At 36.7% G+C, this 14,658-nt stretch overlaps 2 protein-coding genes across 3 annotated transcripts in view; one reads left to right on the forward strand and one right to left on the reverse strand.

Annotated features, from left to right (window-relative positions):
* Positions 1–2,596, forward strand: part of SUPT6H (SPT6 homolog, histone chaperone and transcription elongation factor) — a 29,402-nt gene extending 26,806 nt beyond the window's left edge. For both annotated transcript variants that reach the window (XM_072430204.1, XM_072430196.1), the window contains one exon: positions 255–2,596. In XM_072430204.1, coding sequence (XP_072286305.1) covers positions 255–441 — 187 coding nt within the window. In that variant the 3' untranslated portion in view covers positions 442–2,596. The remainder of the gene's footprint in view (positions 1–254) is intronic.
* PROCA1 (protein interacting with cyclin A1) overlaps positions 2,334–14,658 on the reverse strand; it is an 18,631-nt gene continuing 6,306 nt past the window's right edge. The window contains exons 2-4 of the mRNA XM_072430218.1: positions 13,306–13,438; positions 6,442–6,576; positions 2,334–3,560 (exon numbers count right to left, since the gene is read on the reverse strand). Coding sequence (XP_072286319.1) covers positions 2,870–3,560; positions 6,442–6,576; positions 13,306–13,438 — 959 coding nt within the window. The 3' untranslated portion in view covers positions 2,334–2,869. The remainder of the gene's footprint in view (positions 3,561–6,441; positions 6,577–13,305; positions 13,439–14,658) is intronic.

A 14,658-nucleotide genomic window follows, 5' to 3' on the forward strand; every position in this document is an offset into this window, starting at 1 on the left:
GGTCAGATGAATTTTAAATTATTTGGAGCCCCTCACCTGCTTATGACTGTTTCTGTGCAAAACATACCTTTGCTTCATGCTGTAAAAAAACAAAAAATCTGGGTAACCTAAAGCTTCCCCTCTGCTAGGAGGCATGCAGCCATGCGTGCTTTTGTAAATCGGCTCATTATGTTTTCACTATAGCTCTAGGATTTTTTTTTTTTAGTCTATTTAGTCTAGTCACATATACTAACACTAATATATTTTGTTACCAGAACAAGTAGCCAGACCCCTATCGACTGGGGCAAAATGGCAGAGCAGTGGCTGCATGAAAAAGAAGCAGAAAGGCGAAAACAGAAGCAGCGGTTAACCCCTCGTCCATCTCCAAGTCCTATGATTGAAAGTACACCCATGTCTGTCGCAGGAGATGCCACACCACTACTGGATGAAATGGACCGATAAGTGCAAGAGATGGGAAACCAACTCAAAGGACACACACAAGAGCGTCAATTTCCCTTTTATTTTTGACATGACAGTTGTAGGAAAAAGTTCCCAATCTCGAAGTTTGGGTTGATTTATATGTTTCAGTGGGCTAATACATCCACTGACCTGCATAAGAAGATTGGACTTTTCCAGTGTGACACTCAAATTTATGTGAGCACTTGGAATCATGCTTTAATAACAAGAGTTAAAATCAGATTGTTTTCATATCAAAGTATTGGTTTACTTCAAAGAAAGGAGGTAAAAGTGCTATGATGACCTCGGTAGAAAAACAGTTATGTTTTTATGGGCTATGTTTTAAAACATAGGATGGGCTTTGCTGTTCTTTTTTAATTGGATACTCTGCCAAAGAATGCAAAATAAAACAATAGAGGTCTGAAACGAAGATCTCGAGGCTCTAATAATTCTGATGCTTATGTTGACTGGCTGGAGCCATTTTATAAAATTATGTGGAACTAAAAGCTGACTGGAAGCATTAAGTTTTTGGGGGGATGGCAGACAACACAGTCTCTTCTTCTATCCTCTAAAAAAAAAATAGATTACAGAAGAACATGCTACATATAGTAACAAAGTTTTATTCATTTGGGTATTTATTTTTCATCTTTGCTCTATTTTCGCGCCTCACTGCAAAGTGCAGCTGACTGTAATTTTGCAGCCGTGTCCCTATACAGGCTCAGTGCATACATATGTGACATAAGCTTTTTTTTTTATTGTTTCACATGCAGTGTATAGGTGTCATGGATTCTGGTGGCACCTAAAGTTGTCTTTTATTTTATTTTTTTTATTTTTGTTTTTCTTTTGAGGCAGGCAAATAAAATAGTCTGGACAAAATGATTTATGGATCTGTGTGGTAGTTGCTCAATTGAAACAGTCCCTTGGCTTGCTGTCTTTAATCCTTCTGTTGCGAAAGGTTTGAAGGTTTACAGATTTGGTGGCCAAACTGATTTTCGCAACAGCTCAAAAAGTTTATTAAACATGTTTGCTTTCAGAAGCATATATTTTCTGAAAACCTTCTGTAAGTAACAGTTCCAGTGTAAGTTCATTTTGACTATAAAGATATGTCTAGGCATTGTCGGTCTTCTGTGACCCCAACCCAGCACTCTGAAGGCAAATATATTCATGTATTTGTGAGATTTTGTCATTATGGGTCTGGTATCTGTCTTCAGGCTCTTGTGAATTGACCTTCCTTGAACAAAATTTGCCTGTATGACCAGTCAGGTTTCAATGGGGTTTTAAAGGTCATTATTACAGAAAGGGACAGGCAATGCCCATTTTGCAATAATCTCTCCTACCTGCCTGATTGCTCCGGGTTCCTGGCAAAAAATCTGAGTTGTGCATGTGCAGCTTCAGCTTTGGTTGCCAGAATACTCGGCATTCCAGGACTTAAGGCCTGTTTATGAGTTACATCATCCTGGTTCGTCCAAATTAAGTTGGCCGAAGATCACCTGGAGGGAACGAAAATACGGGATCAGGCAGGTGAGTAACACAGGGTTTTGTTCTGCCTTTAAAGCTGAAATGTGATCAGTTTGTTTTTCCATCCGTGGTTACTCCATTCCCCTTCAGTAACATCTGAAGTAACATCTTAAGTAAAAAAAAAAATATTTCGGTTTTCATTATATACCTATTTTAAGGTCACAAAGTCCCTGTGCCTGTCTGTGTAATACAGATAGATTACCTCTGGTCGAAGGGGGTAAACCCCAAGTACTGTAGTAGTTCTAACTTCCAGAAAAACATCACAGCACCCTGCCTCAGTACTTCTTGCAACAGTTCAATTATCTGACCTGAAATAAGCATGCTTTCAGTTTTATCAATGTAGACTTAAATGTAAAAAATTAAAAATTCAATGACATCAATTTTATTTCAAGCACATTATAGCATTTATTTTAGTTGTGAATTTACTGTATATATTAGGTATTCAAAAATATGGGGTTGTCATTGTTGATTGAACTTAATACAATCCTCCCTGTTTGACGCACAGTCCTACTGCAATGTTGAGGTACACTTACCTCTCAGGGTTTTGATACATTGTTTTCCACATCTATAGCAATTAATGATAAGTAATGTAAAACCCTGATCTGTAAATTTTGCCTTAAAAGAAAGAGGAGGAGGAGGAGGAGGAAATAAATTATTACTGTCCATCCCCATGTAACACCAATTCATACAGGAAATCCAGTTCCAGCTCATTGGCATAAATACAGTTTACCAAAGTACACACAGCAGATTGCATTCTCTCTTATGCAATGCAGAAAAAAAAACGTAAATATTTTAGCAAATTATATAGCAGCAAAGTGGTTAATGGCATTATTTTTGCACACTTCCCTGGAATTTAGCCTATTCGCCAACATTTTCTAGTGAAACATTAGCATTGTAAGGAATAACAAGACATTGTTTATTGCATGTTTGATGGACTGCAGGATTCTGTTTTGGGTTTCTTCTTCCTCTCTTTTCTCCCCTTTCGTTCTTTCCTGTTTTTTCTTGGAGGTTTCTGGGTACAAGGTCTAGATACAGGGGGAGCTGATGTTATCTTCTCTTGCAGTTTTACCTTTATGTAGGTAGTTGTCATTGGTGTAGGTGTTTTCGCATCATTGTTCCTGATAGGCTCATCATTAAGGACATCATTGAAAGCGTTTTGTTTAGGTTCTACATCTAAAATGTCAAGAGGTTGATTCTCTGGCTCTGCCTTCTCATCTTTTACAGACTTCTCATCCCAGATGTCTTTGGCTGGAGAGTCAACATTCTCCTTTTTGGACTTTTTCCTTTTACCTTTTAGACCTTTTCCCTTTTTATTTTTCCTTTCCTTCTTCTTCTTGTCTGCCTTGTTCTTTCCAGCAGTGCTGTCGTCCACTTTTGATTGGTCTGGTGAAGTACCCGGACTTATCGTCATCATGATCTTCAGCAAGTCTTCAGTAGCTTTCATGACTTGTCCCAGAGTTGGTGGTTCAGGTGACAAGTCTGTTGACGGTGGTTTAGTGGAATCGATTTCTTTTGATAAAGTTGGCTTGTCAATTAGATTTCCTCCATAATCAAAGAGGTTGGAGTCTTTTGGAACAGCCACCGTCATATTTACATACTCCTCACACCTAGAAAACAACCACATGCATAAAAGTGTATCATCTCATAAAATACCTGGATAAACAAACAGATGCCTGCCTTTTTTATACAGTTATCAGTAATAAAAATATATATCAAGAAAAAGAACATATGCAAGCAATATTTATCCCAGGTTATATTATACAGATTGTTGTTGTTATAAAGCTTGTGTTGTAATCACTTACTGTTTTGGCAAAGCAGTTGTATTTAACCTGCCAAGCGGTAACCCCGAGTGTAACCTAAAAGAGCGAAATAGAATAATAAATCTAGCCTTACCTGATCCGCCGGCATCCTCCATGATCCTCGTCTTCTTGCTTCCTTTGGCCGGTGTCCTCTGCATCCGATGAGTCACTGGGGAGTTCCTGGTGACGTTGGTGCGTTCGGACATTCCTTTCGGGCCGTGGTGGGAATTTCAAATCTATTTGTATTGTGTTCAATACAAAATAGCTGTATTGAAACCAATACATTGGTTTTATATGTGTAAAAGCAGTACATTGTCTTTCATGAACATTTATTTTACAGTATAATATAATAGTATGCATATAATTTTATTTATTTTAATTTAAAAAAAAAATTATTTAATATTTTGACATGATTTTGTGTTTCAAAATTTATTATAATCATATTACAATATACTGTAAAATACATTTTCATGAAAAACAATGTACTGCTTTTAGACATACCAGTCCGGACAGAAATTAACCGCCCAGGAGGTTAAATAAGGGAGATGTGCTCTCTTTGTGGTTCTCTTCATTGGCTTCCATTTCACCTTAGAATCAAATTCAAGCTCCTGTGCTTTGCCTTCAAATCTCTCTACAGTTCTTGTCCCAATTACCTTTCTGACCTGATAGAAAAATACATCCCTGGCAGCTCTCTTTACTTCTCTAATAATTTACTAATGATTTCCTAACTCATAATCTCATCACACGCACGGCTCCAAGACATTTTTAGAGTTGCCCTGACTCCCTGGAATGGTCTTCCTCGTCCTGTTCGGCTTGCTCATTTAAAGGAGCCCTTAAAGCCCATCTCTTCAAACTTGCCTACCTGTCTTCTGTCTCCTAAACCCTCACTACTTCCCACCATGCCATATCTCCCCTCCTATTGTGTGATACTTCCCCTACCTGCTAGATAAGTAAGCTCTTCAGGGCAGGGTCTTCTTCTGCTCCTGTGTCACTGTCTGTGTCTGTCTCTCATTTGCTACCCCTATTTAATGTATACAGCGCTTTGTAATTGTAGAGTGTTCACTCTTCTAAAGATGCAACTGAAATAAAGGAAATGTAAGTCAGTTGGTATTTACTACAGAGACCGCTGGGTGCTGACTGATGAGAGAGAAAAACAGAAGGTTAAACTAATCAGACTCTAATTGCTCCTTCTTTATCCAATCACAGGCTGCCATGATCCTTAACCAAGTCAAAACCTGGATTTGTTGTCTGTCTAAAATATTTGGATTAGCAAAATGATAGAGTTCTAAAAGTGTTTTCATAGGTAAGACAATTATCATCGTCTTTCAGCTCTAGTTTTGTTTTTGTTTTCTTAGAAGGGATAGGTTAAAACCAGGTTTGTGTTTTTAATCCTATCCTGTGTGTACGGATAGGGGATATCCCTTTGTTTTCAATGGAAGTGAGAAAAGCTCTTTCAAATGTAAGACATATCCCAGATTAGACAGCTGTCTTGGAAATAAGTGTCAGCATTTAGGAATTCATGCTTTGTTCTTTTTACCTAACACTAACTGAGCTAGGGTGCCAGTCCCAAAAGTTAACGGTCCAAAAAGAAGGTATAAAGAATTATGTATATAATGAGTCCAGCAATGGAGGCTCACATGTCCCAGTGTAGATTCCCTTTAAGAAATAAAATAGAATACACCTAATTTTTTATCTGCTTGTAATTCTCACACAAGATTCTTAAGGCTATGAACACACGCCAGATGATTGGTGAGATAAGGTCTTCTGAAGTGCCTTGGTATAGTTCCTGTGTTCAGTTGCTACATGTCCAGAATCTGTGGGCAAAGTAATCTCCTGCCCGACACAGTCTGATTAGTTCTAGCAGAGAGTAAAATGAGAGAACGGCACTGTGGGGCATGGATTAAGGAGCATGGAATACAGATCCGCTTGGTTAGTTCATCACAAGAACTATGATACTGAGATCTCTCCAACAACTTTTGTGAGTACCTCAGGCAGCTAGAACAACATGCCCAAGTAGTTTTTCTTCATCTTTACAGATACTTTTGATTTGTACACCCTTTTCATGGACATGGTTGGGTCTAAATGAATCTGGTGACCTCCATCTCCACAATTGTTGTACCACTAATATTACAAGCCAATATTACCCCTGAGGAAGCCTAACTGTCAGCCGACACGTGTCGGGTCACCTAAAAACGACTGCTGCGACCCTTCGTTATTGAACGTTTTAAATTGTTATCGATGTGTTGATTAAAATTTCCAGTTTGATACCTATATGTATTCTAAGGTAACGGAACAAGTGACAAGTCCCAGATTTTGAACCTTTACTTAGTAGTTTAATGTCTAGTGCCACTCACTGGCCAAGTTAAGTGTGTTATGCCAACAAACCCCTCTGTCCTTTCTTGATATCTTATTGTTTAACTATATCAAGGCTTGGCAACACAATATTACTTGGATAACTCATAGGTGAAAGATCCTCTTTAGTGTGATTGGTCCAAAAAGAAGCAAATCAAGTGAAGGTTCTAGTTAGTGTTTTACATATTTAAAGATATAAAACTTTTACTGTTGGCAATGAGTTACCCATCATCATGTCATTATTAGGCTCTGTGGTGAGAGTCAGGCAGTGTATTGGTTTCACATTGATAAACCTATCTGCATTGGCATATAAAATGGTTACATTCATTATACATACCATCCATACCAGGTCCTTTTTGCACACTGCTGCTTGTAGGAGAACTCGAAGCACTGCACCCTAATGACATTGAAGAAGGCCTGTCCCACCACCCGGGAAGCTGTATCATTGACATTTCGAAGGCATTCCTTAAACCTGGAGGGAAACATTGTAACAATCAAATTAATATGGTAAGTGGTAAAACTGTCATTGCAAGTCTGCAATAGCACAATTCATCCTTTTACCTGCAAAGTTTGAGTTGTTTATCTCTATGATTTATGTAGAGTATAACTGGCCTTAAGGGAGATATAGAGGCTGACAGCAATGACTTCTTTCATGTTATTTACCTCTCTGTCATACTGAAAATTTTGAAAAGAGAGTCAACATGATGATCATTTGCACCTATATCTTTAGTATTAAAGCCCTAGTGCTCTAGGCACCACAATGTCTACAAAAATATAAAGACCTGTTGGAATTCAATTGTAATCAGTACTATAAACAAAATATCAAACAGAACATGGTTCATTTGGGTATAAACAGGCTCTTAACTTGTATGTAACTATTAGTCTTCAGTAAGGGCAATAGTTACTGCTCAGTATGCTTGGAGACAATTTTACCCTAGACTGGTGTTTCTCAACCGGGGTCCCTCCTAAGGCTGCTAGGGGTTCTTTAGGCACTGAGCAATTTGTGCCTCTCTGGTTAGTTACCAATGATTCCAACAATCCATTTGGCTGTCTGTACAGGTGTCAATTTTTTCATTGGCTGACCGTGAAAAAGGCATTTATCCTTTTAACCACCATGCTATTGTACCAAAAACTGGGCATATCGTAACAATTGTCGGGGGGTTCCTGAGACCTCATTTCAAGGGTTCCCGTGTGTTCAAGGAGTTGAGAAAGGCTGCTCTAGTCTGCCCCCCCTCCAATGCACTTACATTGTAGTTTTGCCAATCATTTGGCAATGTATGAGTGTGTGTTGCATTACACAAAATGTCTTGTATTGCATGTAATGGGTGTGTTGGCAGCCAATTAAAATGAATACGCTTCCTTATCACAATGCACATTATTATGAAACCCAATTCACAAATGTAAATAGGCCCACCCAGATTTACTTTTCACTAAACAGCAAAATTTACTTTGAATCTGTTAACAAACCCTCACTTTCCATCATCAGGCCCAATACCATTGTACACACAGTTTAATGCATGCTACTACTTGTAGTGTATGCACGTGGGGTAAGTGAATGAAATGCTACATATATACTAATCCTGAAGGTATCTTAAAATAAGATAGAATAAAGTCTAGTTATATTTCCTCTAAAGGTAAATACCTCTGTCATTTGCTCACTATTGAAAACAGCAGTTTCTGAGCGAACAGCGATTGCTTTAAGGTGTGGGCATTGACAATAAATTGTCCGTCTGTCTGGATTAGCTTTTTAGTGAGATACATTTAGAACCAAAACAATTTGTTAAATGATTTGGTAAACTTGCTATGATAGTATTATTATTCTTAAGAGCCCCTAATAAACAATCCTGAAAAAAAACTTATTTGCCAGCAGAATATCCCTGGAAATTCTTTTCAAGTAATGGCAGCTACATATTTTACACTCCACAGTGTTATGTAACTGCAGTCTTCTTGGAATATGTCTAGGAATGAAGTCAAATATCAATAGTTATCCAGCTGACTATAAGCAATGTGTGTGTAATTAACATTAGTGGCATCAAAATTATATAAATATTTTAGTTTTATTAACATGTCCCTGCTATAGTCATATGTTATCACCACAGTCTAATGCCAATTTTGGGGGGGGGGAAACAACCTAACTGCTAATTGTTTGGATGCAAGAGTAAACCCACGCAAACAGAGAGAACATACAAACTCTATAAAGATCCTGCCCTGGCGGGGATTTGAACCTGGGACCTAGCACAACAGTGCTAGTCACTGATATTATATATATGTTAAAATATATAGAATATAATAGCCTTGTCAGGAATGAACAATATCCCTATTTAATGTACAGCGCTGCGTAATATGTTGGCGCTATATAAATCCTGTTTACTAATAATAATAATAATAATAATAAAAAGGAACCTTCCATAAAGAATACATTGTCAGACTACCCCCTATGGTTGCCCACAAGCACAATATACTATTCTGCAAATTCTTCATGTTCCTATGGGAAATCGCACTGATCCCAATCACATGCTGTAGAATAGTCAGGAGTTTTGCTCTGACAGAGAACGATGTTACACTTGGTAAAAAATAATAACCTCTTTCTAAATATTCACGTTTTGTTTCTTTGTTTTCTGCAATAAAGAGATACATAAACACAAAAAAAGTTACAGGTGTATTTACTCAATGCAACTTGCAACATCAAAGTGAAAGATATAATAGCAATATATATATATATAAAAAAATCATACATAAGTAATTGGAATGAATAAAGGATCACCCCCTTTAATGTCAGTACTTTTTGGTTTACCCACAACCTTCAGTCTGTTGGGATACTTCTTTGCACATTTACATTTATTTGCCCATTCTTCTTTAAAGAACCGTTCAAGCTCATCAGCATTGGATGGTGTCCATTGGTAGACTGCAATCAATTTTCCTATTGTGGCCTTTTTTGAGGTGGGGCATTTTTCTAGCAACCCACACATACAAGCCACGTTGGTGAAGCACTTGTGATATTGTCACATGCACACAATGATCACTCTTTGAAATAAATTCCTGTAACTGCATCAATGTTGCATGATCTAACCCTCGTATTCCATCCCGGCATGGTTCTAGTAGTACCAAACACTTTCCTTTTCCTAATTGTAGACTAACTTGAGATTTTTTAAGTAACCATCTCCTGACTTGTGGCTATCATAAACATTATTTGTGAGATATTTTGACAGGGCGTTGTCACCCATAGTTAATGGTTTGCTATCAGTTGCAGTACCAATCAGTGGACTGTTTCAGAAATAGCCATTTTATGCTAAATTAATCACAATAGTGTGCAATAGTAAAGGTAGTTACACCTTTTTTTAGGGGGATGGTCCTTTATCCATCCATAAGTATTTTACAGATACTAATATATCTTTAACTTGGATGTTATAATTTGAATTAAGAACACACAGCTGGAAAATAATTTTTGTGCCTTTTTTCAGCCACTATGCAACTACCGCACAGGCATCTCGGCAGGCTCTACTAACTTCAAGTGTATGTAAACCCAACATACTAAAACCTCTTATAACATTTATCATATGTAATTTCAAAGTCAGTTTCAACATTTTGAAGTTTAGCAGATTTAAATAGATTCAAGAACTTGGTGATCCTTTCTACAAATTATGCTCCTAAATTGTTACCCCCACCTACAGACTTCTGACAAAGACTACGAGGGGATATTTTAACACACATTATGCAGTTATGGTCCACCATCCTCACCATTACAAATTTGATTTATAAAACATAATGCAGCCATGAGTGCATGCATGTAGACAGGAATTTACTCTAGGAGATCAGTACCAAGATTTTACAAAGGATAACAAAAATTAAAAGCCTCTTTAATCAGGCTTTACATCAGCTTACACACAATACAATATACATCAACCTATACTACAGTGAAATATGGCTGTTTTTGTTATACGTAATTAATAAGTAGGTACTGGCCAACTTGTGAAAAACCAATAACTCAAAACCCAAGCACTGCTTAAAGATGGGATCCCATTTAGCCACTTATACACATTTTTGATGCTGAAAGTTATTTTTTCACTTCCACATGTCCATAAATCCACATCCAGATTCACATTTCTAGCTATTACAGACTCATTTGCAACCTTAAAGAGGAAATAAACTCTACTGAAAAAGAAATGTCAGACAGTCTTTTCTTTAATACAGAAAATTTTGTAATGTCTCTACTGTCTAAGCTGCTGAAGCCTGCCTTTCAGCACATTTCCCCAAATGAGTACAATCCTGGCATGTGTAATGTCATAGAAGACTTCATAACTGCAAAATGAACTGGTGAAGATACAATTGCTGGTGTCCAATGGGAGCCTGGATAGTAAAGTGTTGGAGGACTACCTTATAGCAGGTAAGTCTGCATAATGTGTTACTAATGTCAGCCTAATATAATCTTCACATGGCTTTTGCACACCTAGAGAATATGATGTGGTAAAGAATTAGAATTGTATTGTTGGAAGGTTTTGCTTAGCACTAGGTATAAAATGGTATTATTCCACTCTATGTGGTAACGTAAATCTGTTACAAATAGGAAGCTCATATTTATTAACCCTGACACTGTTCCATTATCTATTTGTTACCATTTGTTTCCACACGTTGGCCTTCCAGACTTTGTCATGGTTTTTGGCCCCATGTTTACACATTCCATTTCATTGATAATATTGAAGGTCACAGTAACCGTAACAAACCAACTAATCCCAAAGGTAGTTTATATATACAGTATATATATTAAAACAGTCTCTTTTTACACAATGAAATCTGATTTCACCAGCTTTTATGAACTTTATTTAAACTAAAATGCATTAGCCAACTTTCTGAAGATAGGTCTAATTAACCATTCCATTTACTTCTATTCCTGTAGCCAGTGAAGTGTCTTAATAATGTATTGTAATGGCACTGTTTTTAAACCATGGGGTGCCTCTTCATTTAGACAACATTGGGTTGTATGTATGGTTATAATATTACTGTGAAAAAAAGAATCCCTATTGACCTATGTGTGCTGGTGCTGTTTTGCAACTTTGACATCTTTCACAAAAATTCCCTCTTCCTGTTTTGTCCCTGAGACAGGCAGTGAAACTTGCTAATGTGACACAGCAAAAATAACGTGACGGAACTTTTATTCATTCCCTCTTCTATCCAACACTAAGATGTATTCTTTAATCATAGCCTCCAAATGTCCTTTCTCTTACCATGTGTTTTACTATCATGGATGTTGTATATGAACTAGGTAACTGAGCTATAGATAATAGGAGCTTCTGTATTTTCCAGAGGGGCAAGACTCTAAACAACATAGGTTTACATACTTTTTATTTTTTCTTAGCTCTAAAGAAAAAAAAATTAGGGTTATGATGTTTTCTCTGTATTCAAGTAAATTAAATATTTGATAGCAACCCTTTATCTTCAATGTGTTCCCTTGCTGCCCCGATCCACTTTATGAAAAACTTAGCTTCCAACTTCCAACAATTCAATACAAAATAATCATATGAAAAGTGCAATGACCTGAAGTTATCAATTGTGTCAGATTATTGGATTCAGATCAAATTCAGTTGTTGGATTTGACATGTTTTAGGGTTGTTAGAATATTTTGGAAACGGCCTAATAAGTCTTAGGTGAAAGAAATCACATCAGCCAAGGACAAACTCACTGTTTGGGAACAGAGCAGCTCAGTCTAAACACCGGTGAGACAATATCAATGAGAAAGATGTGAATGAGTACAGTGTGTGTGATTTTTTACACAGTTATTTTGTTACTACAATGTTTGTTAAATAACAATTTAAAACCAAGCACAAGCAGTGAAATTATGTAATTAGTAGTGTATCAGCAAGGGTAAACGGCTGGACATATGACTGAATGAGGCCAGTCCTAAATAAAAATAAAATCTTCTTTTCCCCTGTTACAGCAATTAAAGTTTACTCATAATGTGTTCAACTTAGTTATATTGTGAAGGATTGATGTGTATACTGTCATGGACTACTGTGCACGTGGACTGTGTAAAACACATTGAGCTCCTGAGGAAGTGGACTGGTGTTTTTGAAACGTGTTGAAAATGTTGTTTCCAATTCTGCTTCAGACACTTAATAAATATGATATGAACCTATTGGTGTGTATATGACTATCTATATTTTGTTAAGGCATACTGGTTAGAGCAGAAGATCCTTCTAATTAAAATTGAGAATATTTTTAATAAGATTTTATTTGACGTTTCAATGTACTAGTAAATTGCCATGTTGCTAAATATTGTAATATATATACAGTTGACTTTAAAAATCCGGCCTTCAATAATCCGGATCCTTCAGTTTTCCGGCATGGATTTCGTAGCACATTTTCAAATTTACACTGTTTTCTGGAGGCACTGTTTATGTTTTGATGGTGCTGTACTCCAGAATCAGCTGTTAGGTTTTGCTTTTCCTCCATAAAATGAAGCCGTTCCTGCTGCTGAGGATGCTGTTACTGTCAGTCATAAAGATGATCATCCTGACAGCCTGTCTGCTATTTAGCTTCTTTTCGAGGGTACAGTAATGATTAAAATTCCGAGGCACTACTTTGTTTAGTCGAACTAAAATTCTGTAAAACTGTTTTATTTAGTTGGTGAACAATAAAATTTATTTTGCTTTTCATTTAGTGTTATTTTATTTTAATATATACAGCATATATAACCTTCAAAAATCCAGAATTTTCAAAAGTCGGGCACACTTTAGGAGGAGGTTGCCAGATTTTTGAACCTGTACTGTATTTAAATATATATATTATACTTTGGAGATGTAATCAACATCATGGGTATAGTTGAGTAGTTTTGCTAATTATACGTGTGATGTGCTCATATTAGTTTTATTGGTAAGACGTACTGAATAAAATTGTGTTATTAGTAGGGTGAAGGTGTTGGCCTTGGGTCATATATTCAGTTTGTGTCCAAAAAATCTTTGTCAATGCATAGCACTATACTCCTGGTCACAAAGGCCCATCCATAGTTTTTTTTTTTTATTCCAACTGTAGCATTATGTCTGCCAGTATTGTAGAGTTTATACGTGATCTACGGATTTAGAGACTACTTGTGAATTATTACATTTTTACAATTCTATTTTACTACAAAACTTCCTTATTCATATACCAGTCTTTGCTTATGTCAATATCTATAATATATATAATATAATAAGAAGAAGAAACTTACTTGTTGTCACACTGGCAGTGACTGATTGTGTGCCAGCGGAGGTTCCAATAGCCATAATCGGAGGTTAAGGGATGGATGACATGCTCACAATGGTCGTGCGTCCTGCAGCATGAATCAGTTTCTCTGTGCTCACCTGACGGAGAGAAATTAGATGCTTTATGTATATTTATAACAAAGGCTTGCAGATTGGCATTTTGTAGGCATTCCTATTAACCCGACTATGCCTGCTGTTCCTCTTAAGGTTATAACACATTATATCAACTGGCTTCGAATGGGCAATGAGCAACATTTTACCTTGAGGCCAGCTATCTAAAATAGATTTTAAAAGAAACATTTACTGGCAATGTTGGGATTTCCTGGACAATTAATAATTGTTCTCTTGCAGGGATGTGAAAAGTTAGCAAAGAACTTTCAGAATTAGTAAATCTATCCTGTCATCAGTCATGTAACAGGTGACTAACATGCATAATGGTAGTAATATGTAGTATATGCTGCAGATACTTAATAAAGGACTACTGACACTATAATACAATATACAGAATCTTCATATAAAAGAGAAAATAATACAGGTACATAAAAAACATAGGTCTTACCCACCCGGGCGGTTAGCCCGACCTTGGTTCGGGGTAAGTTAACTTGCTATAATCATTAACCCCGAACCAAGGTATAAACATTACAGTGCAATCGGATTGTCATACAACATTGTATGACAATCAGATTTCAACTGGAAAAAAATACTTACCTTGTCCCTGCAGCTCCTCCGGAGACGTCTGTCCTCTTCTGTCTTCTCCCGGCGTGTGCAGTGACGATCTACGGGGTTTCCCCGGGGTGGTGCGGGGCGGGAAATTTAAATACCTTTGCATTGAACTCAATACAAAAAAGCTGTATTGAGTCCAATACAAAGAAATTTTTATATAATATATATATAATTGTATTATATATATATTATAAAAGCTACTATACAGTTACATTACATTATACACTACTTTTTTTTTTAAAAGATTTTTTTTTTATGTTGTTTAAAAAAAAATTTTATTATTAAATTTATAAAATTTTGGACATATTTTGGTGAGTTATGCGGTAATTCGGTAAATTATGGGTAATTTTTGAGTAATTCGGTGAATTATGGCCTACAATCTAAAATACATTTCCATGCAAAAAATTTAACACTTTTTGCATGGAAGTACGGAAGTTCCGAAAGAATTAGAACACCCTGCCTTCGCGTACGCGTCCCTCGGCGATTCCTGATGATGTCAGTGCATGCGCCCGTCGACGGGAGTCGTAGCGGGAAATTCAAATATTTTGTATTGGATTCAATACAAAGTCCTGTATCCAATCCAATACAAAATAATA

This window comes from Pyxicephalus adspersus, chromosome 1 (assembly GCF_032062135.1).
Source record: "Pyxicephalus adspersus chromosome 1, UCB_Pads_2.0, whole genome shotgun sequence".
Lineage (NCBI taxonomy): Eukaryota > Metazoa > Chordata > Amphibia > Anura > Pyxicephalidae > Pyxicephalus > Pyxicephalus adspersus.